Source organism: Mesoplodon densirostris, chromosome 5 (assembly GCF_025265405.1).
Source record: "Mesoplodon densirostris isolate mMesDen1 chromosome 5, mMesDen1 primary haplotype, whole genome shotgun sequence".
Classification (NCBI taxonomy): Eukaryota; Metazoa; Chordata; class Mammalia; order Artiodactyla; family Ziphiidae; genus Mesoplodon; species Mesoplodon densirostris.
Window position 1 is genome coordinate 90710804 of NC_082665.1, and position 15887 is coordinate 90726690.

Here is a 15887-nt window from a genome sequence, read left to right on the forward strand (position 1 = left end):
TTTATGGAAAGTGACAGGAGGCGAAAACTGTCTAGAGCGTTCAGAAAAGCTGGTGAAGATATTGAGAGAGGCATTATTTTCATTATATCTGTTCCACAAGGAGTAATTCAGCCCCTATTACAAACAAGCACTGTCATAAGTGATAGGATGTGAGACCCAATGGAGTTTCCATTATAGAAAAGAATGTAGACAAGCATGAAGGTAATTGAAGTATAGTATAATGGTGTTTTCATTGGAGAAGTACAGGGAGATACCTGAGCACACAGAAAGGGCATATACCCAGCCCCTGGGGCCGTAGGAACAGTACCTGGTGGAAGTGAAGACTAAGCTGAGTTCCAAGGGATGAAAGAACTTAGCCAGTCAAAGGGAAGTGGTGAGAGCAGTGTTCCAGGAAGAAAGAAAAGTGTGGGTACAAGTAGAAGAGAGTGATGTGTGGGTCCAGGAACTAGAAGTTCCATGTGCCCAGGCATTAAGTGCAGGATGGGGAGAGTGGCAAGAATTGGAACTGCTGAGGTGGACAGTGGCCAGATTATGAAGAGCTGTGTGGGCCATGATGAGGAATTGGGATTTGTATTCTATGAGCAATAAGAATTTGTAAAGGTTTTAAGAGAATTGAGACTTGATAATACTTTCACTTTAGAAAGATCACTCTGGCTGTATAATGGAATATTAATCAGAGGGTGTAAGGCTGAGTGCAAGGCAGCCAGTTAGGAGACTATCTCAGTAATCCTAATAACAGAGAGACTGTGCTGGTCTGACTGGACAGAGACAGTGGAGATAAAAATGGGAACATTTAAGAAATATAAGAAAATAGACTTAACTGAACTTGGAGACTGACCAGAAGTAGGTGACTGACCAAGGAAGGGACAAGGAAGGAACCTGAGGTAATCCCAAGAGCAACCAAGAGGGCAGTGATGCCATTTCCTGAACTAATTCACTCTGGGGTGGGCTGGGGACACAGTTCAGGATTAGTGGCTCAAAGTCTCAGTGGCCCACAACACTTTCCACATGGCCTCCAGAGGAAGAGTTCAAAAGCACACATGTGATTCTGTCACTTGTTTGCTTATAAAACTTTTGATGTTTTGAAAGTCCCCACTACGGTAGAGGAAGGGGGTGCAACTGAAGAAAAGCAACTGGCCTACTGACCAAGTGGTCAAGTTGATGGTGCAATTCCATGGGTCTGGAGCAAGACAAAAGATTCTTCCTGGAGACATCCTTAGACACAGAGCCAGAAGGGCAACTAAAGTTGATCCCACAGGGACCATGTCAACACAACAAATCCAAGAGGCAGAAACAGCCCACAGAAATGGTGTGGAGGTTGGAAAAGAGTAGAGAGGAATTGGAGAACACCAAAACATAAGACAACATTAAGACAATTGTTGAGACAATTGTCAAATAAGAAAGACTTGGAACAAGGAAAGGGCAAGAAAAGAAACTCCAGAGTAATTACCATAAAATGGGTGTTCCCGCCCTAGTTTCTATGGGTTGTGATTCATGGATAGACCAGGGAGACATGCAGGCCAGGGAACAGTGATTCCCCTCATCTCCAAGATAAATCCCAAACTCCTTAGTGTGGCATACAAGTTAATTTATTAGCTACATGACTTGCCATTCTCACTAATTTTGTTCTATAAATCTTAGTGAACTGGATATGTCTGAAAGTCCCCAGACTACGTGTCTGTGTGCCTTTGAACAAGTTTCACCCAGTAACTACTCAACTAACTGCATCTTTCAGGCAAAGCTTGGAGACCTCCTCACCCCTGGCCTAGCAGTTTGGGCCATGTTCTCATAGCTACCTGTGCTTTAATATCACACCATGTTTCACACCACTTTGTAAATGTAATTTTACTTATTCACATCCTCCACAAGCTACCTGAGGGCAAAGATTGTGACTTTCTTCTTTTGTACCCATTGTTCCTTAGCACAGTGTATAGACTATGTGTACTTAACAAATGTTTGTTGGATGAATGTTTATAGGTATATACACACAGACTTAAAACTTATCACCAAAATGCATTGTCCCTTCTCTTTTTGCATTAAAAAAGTAAAAGTGGTAATACTAGCAATTGGATAGCTCCCCTCCCTACCAAAAACTAGTAAACCTAATAATGATAATGCCATATAAATTTTTCCAGTTGACAAAATGCTTTTCCACACAGTATCTCAAAAGTAAAGGGAGAATTAGGAAAGCTATGAAGACACTGAGTAACCACAGGACTATTTATCTGGATCAGGGAACTCAGAAACTAAAATTAAACATTGACAGTCTGCCCCCAACCCATGATGGCTGGCCCTGAATCATATTTGAGAGGAAGGCCTTAGGAATTCCCAGTGGCTTTAGATGATCTCAAAGGGAAATGATATATTGAACCTTCTGGTACCCCTACCATGTCCTGAACTTTCTAGGATACCCAGAATTGCTTGACTCAGGCCGAATGCATCTCCAAAGCAACCTACGACAGAAGGTACCTGTCCTGGGAAAGGTGAATTCAACATAAAGTCCTTTAACAATGCAAAGTGCAAAGGTAGTTAGTGATTTCTATTCCCTGTTTAAAGGTCTCGTCTCTCACTTTAACAGTCTCCCTAAATTTCAATTTCTTTCAGTTTCTTCAGGGTGATTCTTTTCTAATTTTGTATAAGTGTTACAAAAATATTTGTAACTTTCTGTTGTATTGCTTCAATAGTTGATGAACCCAATTTGCATAGATTCTTGTGTCATAAGTATTTTTAGTCCTCATTTTTAAACCATTATAGATTTATAATATTTCAAACCTACTCTCTTAAAATAGAACAATGTGAAGAAAATGGAGATGAGAATTCACAAAATTTTATCTCAACTCTAAACAGCCTCATATGAAAAGAATACTTCAAATTATAAAATACAGAAACTTTAGCAACTATTCTATTTAAGTACTAAACACATATGCACTTACTTATATTTTAGCTTTAAAGAATTTCCAGGTTTTCCCCATGGAAGAACCACAAAATCTTTGGTGTTCATGATTAATGTCTTAGTATTGTCTAAAAAATTATCGTGATTTGCGAAAACTTCTGAAAAAGTAACAAAGGCAAAAGAATTATGTCAACATAAAGTGGTTAACGTTACAAATTTGAAAATACATAAAACTCAGGAAAATTTTTAAACAAGAAAACATTATGAGGGAAAAAATCGAATCAATGGTTAAACAACAAGAAATTATAAATGATAAATGCATTGTGTTATACAAATATTTATATGTTAATATAGTTATAACTATAACATATCTGATGGAACTAAAATTTTACCAATAATTATATAGCAAAAGACTGTGGAAACTGAAAGTGAAGAATGAATTCCTTAAGACAAATAGAGCACATATTCTGGCTCTTTCTATGATTAAGATGATAACAATATATATCAGGTATTTGTTCCCAGCCAAAAATAATATCCAAAGCTAGGTAGGCAGTGAAAAGAACCTTAGAAACACAATACAAACTTGAAAACCTTTTTTTTTACATATACAGTAATGTAAAATGGAATTAAGGTATGCAATAATTACCCAAAGGCATTCAAGTATACTCATTTATCAAAGAAAAATTTAATGATGCTCTTTGCCTAAGATCAAAAATTAGCATATTTTGAAAGAATTTTTCAACAAGAAATGAAACAAAAAAGATTTTTTGCCTAACTCCAAGTTAGCCAGAAAATTAAATTATTCAGAACACCCTATTTCCTGAGTATCCCAATTACTCACGGTTCTATAATAATTTACTCTGTAATGTTGAACTGCTGAATCACATGCACAACTATTAGATTTTTATATGAATAAAAATTTCCAAACACTCTTAAATATGAGGCAATATAATAGAGTCCATAGTCATAAATGCCCAAACCATTTGATACCGTCATTTTATATATGTGCTCCCATGTGCTCATAACCCCTATAAATATTTATTAAGGCTCTGCTATATGCACAGCACTGTACTGAGAGACATGAAGGAGTCAAGGCCCAAGGAGATCTGTTCTCTGGGCTCAAATAGCGTAGAGTCAAATAGGGCATATAAGACCTATAAACAAAGCCATAAAACAAGGTAGGAATTACAAAGGCTATAAAACTTACAGATATAAGAGGGGAGCAAAAGAAGAGAATTCAAGCTGGCTAGCATTTAAAGTGGGGCTTTAAGGTGAAGGGGGGCTAATATATATAAAGATATGGATGGGATGAACTTTCCTCACTGCTAGAAGAAAACAGCTCTTGAATGGAGGGGGGAAAGTAGGTGTAAACTTGGAAATGTAGGCTGGGGCCCAATAATGGGTGACGTTAAATCCCAAGTTAAAGCATTTGGAATGTGTTCTGTAGCTAATGAGAATCACTGAAACTTTTAGAAGGAAGAACAGGAAATAAGCCTAGAAGGTATGCTAAAAGACTTAAGCAGAGAAGACATCAGAACAGGAGTAATCAAGTGTTAAGTCTACTGTGACATTAAAGTCAACACAATCGAATGAATCGAATTTCTGGGAGATTATTTTACAATTCCAATGATGCAACCACTGATCAAAACATTTTTGGAATGCCTCTTTTGAGACTGTCTGCAGAGTCCATAATATATCCAACAAACACACAAATCCACTTTGCTATACCTCATTCAAAACTAAAAATGATGGTGGCCAGCAGAAGCAACTACTTTGTTCACTCAAATCTAGTTTCAAATTACTCTACCTCCAGAAATCAGATTTAGCCTGAAAGGGTAGATGTTTAATTCCTTAGAGGAAATTCTAAGGGAATTTATTCTCTGAAGAGAATCCCATAATGGAATTATACAAAATAATTTTATACTGTAAGTAATGTAATGGCTGCATCATAGGACAAAGTATATTTGTGCCTTCAATCAACAGTTATTTAGCTGCTCCTTTGTGAGCCCTATTGTGGGTACTGAAGTCACAATGGTAAATAAGACATGGTGTCTTCCCTCAAAGGACTCACAGTCAAGGGGAAATAAAGACAATACCGTGAGACATTCTGCAAGAAGAAAGTACTTAGGAGAGACGTCTAAGTCAGATTCATTTCTCAACCACCAAGTCCTGTCTCTCAAAGCCAAAATCAGTGTCAAAGATGCCACAGGAATGAAAAACAAAATTTGGTTTGCTTCTGCCCCTTCTTTGTAGGTAAAACCTTCGTCTCATTTCTATCAGAGACTACAAAAGGCACCTTTTAAAAACTTCTAGGACATAGACTAACAGAGAGTCTATGTATCCCTTTTTGATCTAAATCAGGAAATCCAACAGCTGGACACTCATCTACTGTCAGTTAAGTTTTTCTTGAAAAGTTCCATAATGTTATCATTACCATTATCATCAAAAAGTAAAATAAAAGAATCCCCAAAGTTAATATGTCTGATTAATTAAAATAACTTAAATTGCCTTAACTTCATTTATGCATTGAGGTATACAATTTTAAAGCTGAACTGATACACAAGGACTGAAATGAATGAAAGAAAAATCTGTAAATTTCATTAGGATGAGATGATTCAGATTTATAGCTCTGCTGATAATGTGATTTAGCCAATAAATAGCCTTATTCAGGGGGCATTTCACTTCACTGAATGCAATTAGTAAGGCTTCTTCTCAATTAAATGTTTTATCAAGCCACAAACAAAGGCCAATTTTCTTGCATGAAGAAAAAAAGGAAGATTATAATTGTGAGTCACGCTCTTCTGCCTGTTTCCTTTCCTGAAACCAACAGAGAATTAGTCACCGTTCTTGGGACAGCAAGGATATAACAATGTCAGCAGGAAGAATAGCAAGGCACAAAACTTTAGTCACTTAATGGAACCATGGAAATACAGATATACTCTCTGTTATGCAAACCTCATAATTCCATGTGTCCTTGATCAATAAATTTTTTCTTATAATTGAATACCAAAAGTTCAGTAGTTATTTGGAAAATTTGCTAGTTACCTGATTTATTAGACTGCATCATTTTTGTCCCCAGCCTTCTTCTTCCCCAGACACATACACACAATATGACCCAGAACTGCCCATGACGGTTTGAATGATCCTTCTACATAAGTTCCCATTTTGGGAAAGCAACCCAAGCATCAAGGCCTGCCGCAACAGAATGGAAACAAGGAATTTATGCTCTATAAATCTAGAAACTCAGAGTATTCAAGAGCTGCCCTAGACTCAGAGAATTTACCATCACACCATTGGCAGAATGGGATATTTGGGAAACCACTGTTTTCATATAACTGAAAACGTATCTAAGGTTAGTTGATTCTTCTAACAACCCAGATCATCTTAGAGCTGAAAACTTAAAAGCCAATAAATAAGGATTTTTCTTTACTTTAGCACATATTTTCAAGGGGTCTAATAAGCAAGATTTGGGGGATGGGTATTTACCATAGTACTTAGAAATCAAAGGCCTAACCAAGAAAAGTTAAATGAAAATGAATTTAATTAAAAATAGTTAAATTAATAAAAGAATTTTAACAGTTTCTCTGCCTGATATAATCCTTATTTTAAATATATATGTGTATATATATATTTTTTTTTAATCTAAGGAAAGGACTAATCTAATGACACATGGTCCTTAGCATAACATCTTATGCTTGAGTGCCCTACTAAATAAATATATGTCATTTTCTCCTACCATAGACCCTGAAAGTAAATCAGAGATTAACATCCAGTCTGCATTCAATCTTTCAACCAACCAAAATATTTGATAATTAAACACTGCTTCAGGGCACTAAATGGTACCCAAGTCACCCACTTTTTACCTTCTATGTGCCAGTTCCCTTAAGAACAACTGAAAAAGTTTGGCTTTAAATATCAAGGGGCAAGATATCCTTTTAAGATAATTTCCAACTAAAAATGATAAGTAGTTCCATGGAGAATAACAATGAAATATTACTCAGCCCTGAAAAAGGATGAAATAAGGACATTTGTAGCAACATGGATCGACATAGAGATTATCATACTAAGTGAAGTAAGTCAGAGAAAGACAAATACCACATGATACTGCTTATATGTGGAATCTAAAAAAATGACACAAATGAACTTATTTACAAAACAGAAATAGACTCACAGACATTGAAAACAAACTTGCATTTACCAAAGGAGAAAGGGTGGGGGAAGGGATAAATTAGGAGTTTGGGATTAAAGTATACACACTACTATATACAGAATAGATAACCAACAAGGACCTACTATATAGCACAGGGAACTATACTCAATATCTTGTAATAACCTATAATAGAAAAGAATATATATATACATATATATAACTGAATTACTTTGCTGTACACCTGAAACCAATAAAACATTTTAAATGAACTATATTTCAATAAAAATTGTTTTAAATAAAATAAAAATGATAGGTGATATTAAAAGATGCTGGGTTTAAGTTCAGAAGATCTTTGTGTCAGAGGGTCTCTGAGCTTCAGTTTGTTTATCCAGTATAAAAAGGTAGGGATCTCCCCCTCCCTAATTTGCAGAATACTGAACAAAAGTTCTCTGATTCGTGGCCTATAAAGGGCTTCAGAGAGTTCAGGGTTAGAGAAGGGGGCAGCCTTAGAAACTACCTTGAGAAGCAAATGAGAGGAGCATCAAGGCTCTGCTTTACCCACAGCTGCCCTGATTTCATCTATTTTTACATAATGAGCCTCTGGGTCAGACTTAAGAAACTCTTCTAGAGCTTAAAAAAGTTTGAAAGGCACAATAATAAAGTAATATATAATTATTATTCTGTATCAACTAAAAACTTTATATGATTATAAAAAAATACAAGTTTTAGGGCCTTCCCTGGTGACGCAGTGGTTGAGAGTCCACCTGCCGATGCAGGGGACACGGGTTCGTGCCCCGGTCCGGGAAGATCCCACATGCCGCGCAGCGGCTGGGCCAGTGAGCCATGGCCGCTGAGCCTGCGCGTCCAGAGCCTGTGCTCCGCAACGGGAGAGGCCACAGCAGTGAGAGGCCCGCGTACCGCAAAAAAAAAAAAAAAAATATATATATATATATATATATATATACAAGTTTTAAATTTATAAATCATACCTTTTAGAAACCTAAGTCCTTTTATATATTTATAGTTTATTTCTCCCATCCATTCTCATACAATCTACTGTTATCCTAGGTGCTCTCTTGTGAATATTTTAGGCATGGGAAAATTAAGGCACCCATCCAAGATTGGTGGCAAAGCCAGAAATTACAATTTTATTCTCAGTCCTGTTAGCTCCTCTTAGGATTTAAAACCTAAATTGTTCTACATACTTAAAATAACTAATTCATATCATTCAGATTCTCCCCCCCCTTTCATACTCTTAACCTATCATAAAAAGGAAATTTAGAGTAAGAACTGTTTTACCAAAACTATTTTCTAAATTTTACAGCAATTTATTTAAACACCATTGAAACCCTTTTGAGTGTCAGATTGCTCTGAATTTTGCCTCTAAATAGTTCCCCCTAAACACAGGAAAAAAAAAAACCCAGCATTCAGCTTGGTACTTAAGATTCTCCATTATCCATTATGCCTTATGCTTTATTTTCCACGCCTCAGCTCACCAAGCTTTATTCTATTCAGGGCCCAGTTCAAAGGCCACCTCTACCATGAAGGTTTCTTCCATCAGAAACGAGCTTCTCTCCTTTAAGGACATAATGTGTATTACACTCACTTGCTACTATATTCTGTCTTGTGTTATTTTTGCTGCTTTGCTTATATAGATGTTATTTCCCCAAGTATGGCAGATATTTGAGGGTAGTCCTACCATTGATCTTTGAATCCCTAGCAATTAGTAGAGTATCTACACATAGTGTACTGTCAATAATAATGTGCTAGGTTTTAGTATTTAATATTTTTCTACTGCTTTGAATTTACTGTATAATCAACTCCATGAAAAAAAAATTTATAACAAACACACCCTCTTTCCCAATTCAACAAATCTTTTTGTTTTCTTTTTTCCATGTGCCAGGTATCAGGTTAAGCACTGAGGAACAAGGTGAACCAGACAGGTACAGTACTAACCCTCACTAAACTTACACTCTGGTGAAGGAAGTAGGAAAAAATTTAAAAGCAAATAAAATAATTGTAGGAAGTATTAAATGTTTTGAAGGAAATAAAGGACCGAGATTCTTTCAAATAATTAATTTGTAATACAACTGGCAATATTATGGGAGGTCAGGGCAGACCTCTAGTAGCCTCTAAGATAAGGTGCTAGAGGGAAGTAGAGGTGTGTGCGTTGTGTGTTTTCTCATCTTCCATAAGCATACAGTTTACATAGTTTTAATTCTGGGTAGGCATCAACTTTATAGGATTTTTTTAATGAGTCTTGATAACTCCACAAATAAAAAATACATAACTGAACCTATACAGTATATCTAAGCTCCTCTAATGCTGATGGGAGGAAGAATAAAAAACTTCCACAGCTTCAGATTTCTCAGGAATCTGGCACCCCTCACCGTGACCTTTAGGGAGGAGTGGACTTCTAGAATGAAGTGTATGCATGTGGCCGCCCAGGCAGAAAGAAGGCTACAAAAGAAGGTGTGATAATAGTTTGTCAGGGAACCAAATTTTTCAAATAAGACTCAAAAAGACTTCATTCGAGGGTTTCCCTGGTGGCGCAGTGGTTGAGGGTCCGCCTGCCGATGCAGGGGACTCAGGTTCGTGTCCCAGTCTGAGAGGATCCCACATGCCGCGGAGCAGCTGGGCCCGTGAGCTACGGCCGCTGAGCCTGCGCGTCCGGAGCCTGTGCTCCGCAACGGGAGAGGCCACAACAGTGAGAGGCCCACGTACCTCAAAAAAAAGACTTTATTCGTAAAGGCTGGGTTGTAGAAAGGGTACAAGTGATGTGACGAAGGCCCGGGTTTCACTGTTTAGGGTTCACCCTCGTTCATGTCTCCATTAGCATCAAGGGCTGGGAAGTCTTTGCTTTGGAAAAAAAGAAGACTCCCAACTCCGGGAGTCTAGGCCGCTTCCTGCAGCCCGCGGGCCTGGTACTGTGTCGGGCACAAGCCAGGAGCTCAACAAACACCCGCTGGGCCGGCGCCCCCAGCTCCCCTGGGGCCCAGTCTCCTTTCCCGCCTTCCGGCCCGCTCCCCGCACCACCCAGACCCGGCGTGCTGCCCGCTACGCCGACTGCGAGGCCCGCCGCCACCGCAGCCAGCCGACCCACCTGGAGCCCGGAGACGACTTGTGCGTCGCCGTCGTCCGCCGCAGCGAGCTGCCTGGAGCTTCCGCCTTGGTCTCCTTGGTTACCGCGTTACCTCGGTACCCATAGCAACCAGAAGGCTTGGTACTGCGGCTCTCGGCCCGCAGAGGGAGCAAGGGAGCCCTGCAGAGAAGCAGGAAGAGGGAGAGGAGGAGAAGAGAAAGAAAGGGCAGGTGCCGGAAGCTTTGTGCTGGAGTGGGTAACACTTGGCTAACACTTACTGAGCCCCTACCATATTTCAGAAAGTTTGAATAACAACCCAAAATTACAAAGCTAGCAAATGGCAGACGCAAGAAGAATTAACCCAAGTAGTTCAGAAGTCCCACATACATACTGTTCAGTCACTCATCAAAGGTCACAATAGGCAAAGTCAGGACTAGAATCTAAGTCTTTGACAAGCCTAGAACTCTCTTTTCCTTATATCAAATACAGGACGCATGGGGGTATGTGAGTTTAAGAGTTGAGAGAGAGAGAGATAAGGGGCGGGGGGAGAGAGAGAATATCAACTCACACTTCTCCAACTTTTCCAGAGTGTCACCTGTGGTGAACTTATTTTTGGCTTCCTAAATATGCTGTAGTTTTTAATGTCTGTTTATATATATGCTGCAAGTAGGATGTCTCGTTGGTTCTGCAGTCAGTCAGTCAAAAAAAATTCTATGCTTCTCCACACTGAATCTATCTTGTTACTGGACTAATAATCTCAAGTATTATAGTTAAGACACTAACTCTTGCACCACTGCTTTCCACATTAATGTGCCTGCCAATACTCATTTAAGAGCACATCAAATATTTTCCATTGGCAGTCAGCTATATAAGATTATAACCAGCATGGATAAGAAAAGACAATGATAGTCATGTGGCTATGACTGGGCTTTGAAATGAAGGCAGACCTGAGTTTGAGTCCTGGTCCTGCCACAACTCACCTACTATGCGACCTTGGGGAAGCTGTAAGACCCAGTTTAATTGATTAAATGAGGTAAGGATACATTTAGTTCACACATGGTGTAACATGGAAGAGTAAATGAAACAATGTATGGTAAGTCTTTGGCACTAAGCCAGGCCAACAGTATGTGCTAAATATTTGAAAAATATGGTGGTTTTGAGGCTATGGTGGTTATCTTACTGTTCATGGTATAAATTCACCAAGTCTTTCCTTTAAATCTAATACAATGACAACTTTCAAGTGGATGTGTAATACTACTAGAAGTTTCTTGTGCAAGACTGTGTTTCTCAGACAGCTGTGCTCTTTGAATGATCAGGAATGGTATTTCCAGTATGCATCCCTTGATTCATTTATTCAACAAATATTTATTGAGAGTCCACTGTTCCAGGTTCCAAAAATACTGCAGTGAAGAAAACATAGCCCCTCCTGCTGTCCATCTTATAATTTTACTGCCAGCAGAAAGACAATAAACAAACATATAATTATAGGTCAGGGGCTTTGAAGAATAAGGATCAAGAAATAGAAAATAATTGAGCCCAAATTTAGGTTAGATGGTCAGAGAGGTCTCTGAATGCAGGGATAGAGGAAGACATGGGGCAGTCAGAGCAAGGAACTTTCCAGACAGAGGGAACAGTAAACGAACTTCAATTCTGACTCAATCAAGAGCAGTATGTTGCATAAAAACTCTGATCACTTCTGTACAGTACTTTTTTTGCTTCAAAAAAGAATTTTTACAATGCATTGACTGGCGCAATAGAAAATTAAACTCATAAAAATATTGTATAAATTATTCTGGCACTTTTCAGAAGCCTTAAATGGACATTATCATACTTATATTTAGGGAAATATCTTAGTTTATGCATACTTATGCAAAACAAAGCAGAGCCAAAAAATAATCCCATGCCAAGTTACATATTAAAGTGAAAAATATGAAGTGCTTGTTTTTCAAGACCATGATTAGTGACAAAATGAAATGAAACATGTAGAAACAGTAACACCTCTAGAGATAAAATATCCTTTCTGCTGAAGCAGAATGCATTTAACTGGCACACCAGCAATTGTGCAAACAGGTTACCACGTCTGTATCAGGAGGACAGTATTCCTGAGAGCTTGGGCAAATCCATGCTTCATTGTGTCAGTCTGAAGACAAGATCTGAATGCAAGTTTTCTGAACTAGAAATTCAATTTAAAGAGATAAAAATTAACCATGAAGAAATTGAGAGCACAGACTTACTGAATTCAAAAACATAACTTCAAGGTCATGCTTAAAAAGACACATTCCCTCTCTCTCTCTCTCTCTCTCTCACACACACACACACACACACACACACACACACACACACACACAACTTCCATTAAGCAAGCCCAGCTCATCAAGTAACCTTATTTTGTACTTGGTAGACACTACCTGGAGGACAACTGTGGCTGGTCTCAGGACTTTTTTGTCACTCACAGGTAATAAAAGTTCTTAGATGAGTAATAAAAATGTCCAGTCCCACATAATTGTCAAAACTCTGCATGTGACTTAACATTAAGGCTGTTCTGTTTCACAGTGGTTGGGCCTCCTGAATGCAGGGAAGCCTGGAGTCAAGCAACCATTAAGAAAATCTTGGGTTTCCATTCCTCATCATCCATTCATGTTTCAGTCTTATTGATTGCCTATGTTAGGATCACAGGAAAGGATGAGGGTTAAAACAGAACAGTCTTAACTTGCCTGGTATGAGCCTCCCAGGTGTTTAAAGCAGACCATTCTCCAAAGACCACTCCACTCCATCCAGTGGGGACTTCTTACCTGCATTACTCTGGATGCAGGTGGCACATTCTCCTCAGACCTTTGCTTACTGAGCCCCTAGGCATCAAGTGATCATTCTCACTTCTCTCTGTAGGATATCAGTGGTCCTCCTGGAGAGAGTTATGAATGACCCACTTTCTCTTACGTTTTTGCATGTCCCATGTCAGACCTATAGAAACGCTCTTTCATCCTTTGCCCTGCCACGCTGTGGGAATGCAGGACAGCCACATGCTCACCTCTCTTTGGATCAAACACCAGCAACCCACCAGCCTAACAATTGTACTTCTGACTCCTCAGATGGAGTAAAAAAACAGCCAACTGTGTCCCCAGCTGCAGGGACCCATTGATGTACATCTTACCAGGCTTGAAATGACAGTCAGGGACTGTCAACAGACATTATCCAAAACCTGGAAATAAGTTAAAGGAATAACTACATGCCTTTTCAGATACACTCTAAGAGCCCACTCAAAGGTTATCTTATCCTCTAGGAAAATGTACCTTTGTGTGATCATCTTTTACTAATCATAAAGCTCTGTTTCTGTGAAGTTACATGTTAATCGGTAGGGTTTTTTTCATCTACAATTTTCACATCATTTGCATCTAGATTTTTGAACCATCCTGGTAGTTCCATCCTTAATGAATAAAAGAAACATGTAAATTCTATATTTATAGAACATCATGTTCTTAACTCTTGAAATTATATTTTGATAGTAGGTACCAAGCCTTCCTCTTCTGAAGGGAGATGGGACACAAGACAGACCAGAAACTGGCCCAAAACACTCTTTCAATCTTCACTCCACTCTTGGCTTCTCAAACTTTTTTATAGTTAGAAGTTGATGGTCAGTTCAAGATTGTAAAACAGGTTTTCCACCATCTCCCTTTTACACGTCCTGAAATTTAGCTTTACTTTGAAGTGGAGCATCTACTTTCTTCATGCCCTGGCAGACACTGACTATGTGTCCTATTACATATGTATGGGATTTTTCAAATTGTCAAGGATAGCCAAGCTTTAGAGGCAACATAAAATTACAAAAAGATTTCTCAAAATGTAAATTAGTATGATATAAATATATTTAAATATACCTTAAGGACTAAACTTAAAAAGGGAAAAGAAGAAACTTGTAGTTAGGAGGTAAGATTGTCCTTTTAAAATTTTTCTCAGCATTGTAATTTCTGGCTGTCACCTATGACACAGAATTCTTCAGCAAATAAATTTCCATAACGCAAGGTAATGATCACTGATGTTTCAAAAGTGGAGGAAAATCATCAGGGCACATGATAAATTCCTGCTTCCTGCAATGTGCAGTCCTTTCCCAGTTGAAAAATAAATGTATAAGCTTTTTGGATGGGCATAGTGTTTTTAACCAGCATTTATTCAACACCAGCTCTATCGCAGACACTGCCCTAAGAGGGACAAAAATAGGAACAAAGACTGTATCTCTGCCCTTGAGGAACCCATTGTCTATTGAGGGAAGTGAGAGATAACAAATAATTAATATGTAATATAGCAAGTATTATATTCACAAAGTATGGGAGCAAGACGTGTGTGGCATGGCCAGAAGTTCTGGGTGGTTCAAACATAGCATGTGTGGCAGGGAGATAGGATAAAAAGCTGTGCTGGGGTCAAATTTAAAAGCACCTCAGACATTACACTGTTCACAATGGAAATTACAAAATTGTTTTAAAACAGAAATTAATCATCTCAGTATGCTTATAACAGCATCTTTTAAAGATAATTCTGGTGGTAATGTAAAAATAGAGCCAAAGGAGAAAATGGAGACAAAGAGACACGTTTAAAATATGGTTATATTAGTCTGAGATAGAAATGATGAGTCTGGAATAAATCAATGCAGAGGGCACAGGCCAAAGATAATAGATTCAAGGGGATTTCATAAACTCCAACAGGATTTGAAGACTGAAGAAACATGGTTGTTGAAGAACAGGGAAGAGTTCACAGAGTGAGGGTTGAAGAGATGGCACAGAAATGAGTTCAGTTTTGAAGTTTTTACTTTTGAGATAGCAATTGGAAATAATAAAAAGTAAAATATAGGTCAAGTTGTTGGGAAAGTGATGGGGTTGGCCATGTATATTAGAGTGTCATCAGCATATATAGAGTAACCAAAGCTAAAGGAGTTGTTTTGAAAATGTCCCGGGAGCCTTCAAAAAACTATGGAGGAGGGCTTCCCTGGTGGCGCAGTGGTTGAGAGTCTGCCTGCTGATGCAGGGGACATGGGTTCGTGCCCCGGTCCGGGAGGATCGCACATGCCGTGGAGCGGCTGGGCCCGTGAGCCATGGCCGCTGGGCCTACGCATCCGGAGCCTGTGCTCCACAACGGGAGAGGCCGCAACAGTGAGAGCCCTGCGTACCACAAAAATAAGGGGAAAAAAAAAAAAACTATGGAGGAGGTGGTTTTGAGAGAGACATTCATCCGACATTGCTAAAACAGATGGGTATGAAACTCATACTTGGACTTTTTTATCCAGCAGTGTTCGTTGCAAGATCCTCACAAATGAGCATGACACCCTGAATGAATTTATTAATGTGATCCTCAGTTATTCTCACTGTCATTCATATATTTACCGCTGAGAAGCATGGACTACATAGTGGTAAAAAAAAAAAAAAAAAGAACTGGCATTGGTCCCTGAAACATGTGTTGCCAATACAAATACACCTACATACAACTTAGGTAAACAGGTTCAGAGTAGATAAAGATAGAACTCCAGGTGAGCCAGAAAGACACTTTATTTGAACATAACATTATGTTCTTTCTTTTTTTTTTTTTACTATATCTTCTAATTTAATATGAGGTTAGTATTTCTTGGTTCCATCCACAGATGAATAAACACCTATAGTGCACCAATAATCTGCACCTTGTTTCCCTCCCCTTTGCCTGGCAACAATCTGTGAGCTTTGGCAGCCATGTTTTCCTGCACTACCCAGCCCATCCTTGTAATGATTTAGTGGACAGAG

The 15887-nt window shown here is 38.7% G+C and overlaps 1 protein-coding gene across 1 annotated transcript in view; it reads right to left on the reverse strand.

Moving 5' to 3' along the window:
- Positions 1 to 10178, reverse strand: part of ZBBX (zinc finger B-box domain containing) — a 112534-nt gene extending 102356 nt beyond the window's left edge. Inside the window, exons 1-2 of the mRNA XM_060100018.1 lie at positions 10147 to 10178; positions 2934 to 3051 (exon numbers count right to left, since the gene is read on the reverse strand). Of these exons, the coding sequence (XP_059956001.1) occupies positions 2934 to 3001 (68 nt within the window). The 5' untranslated portion in view covers positions 3002 to 3051; positions 10147 to 10178. The remainder of the gene's footprint in view (positions 1 to 2933; positions 3052 to 10146) is intronic.
- Positions 10179 to 15887: the final 5709 nt, after the last annotated feature.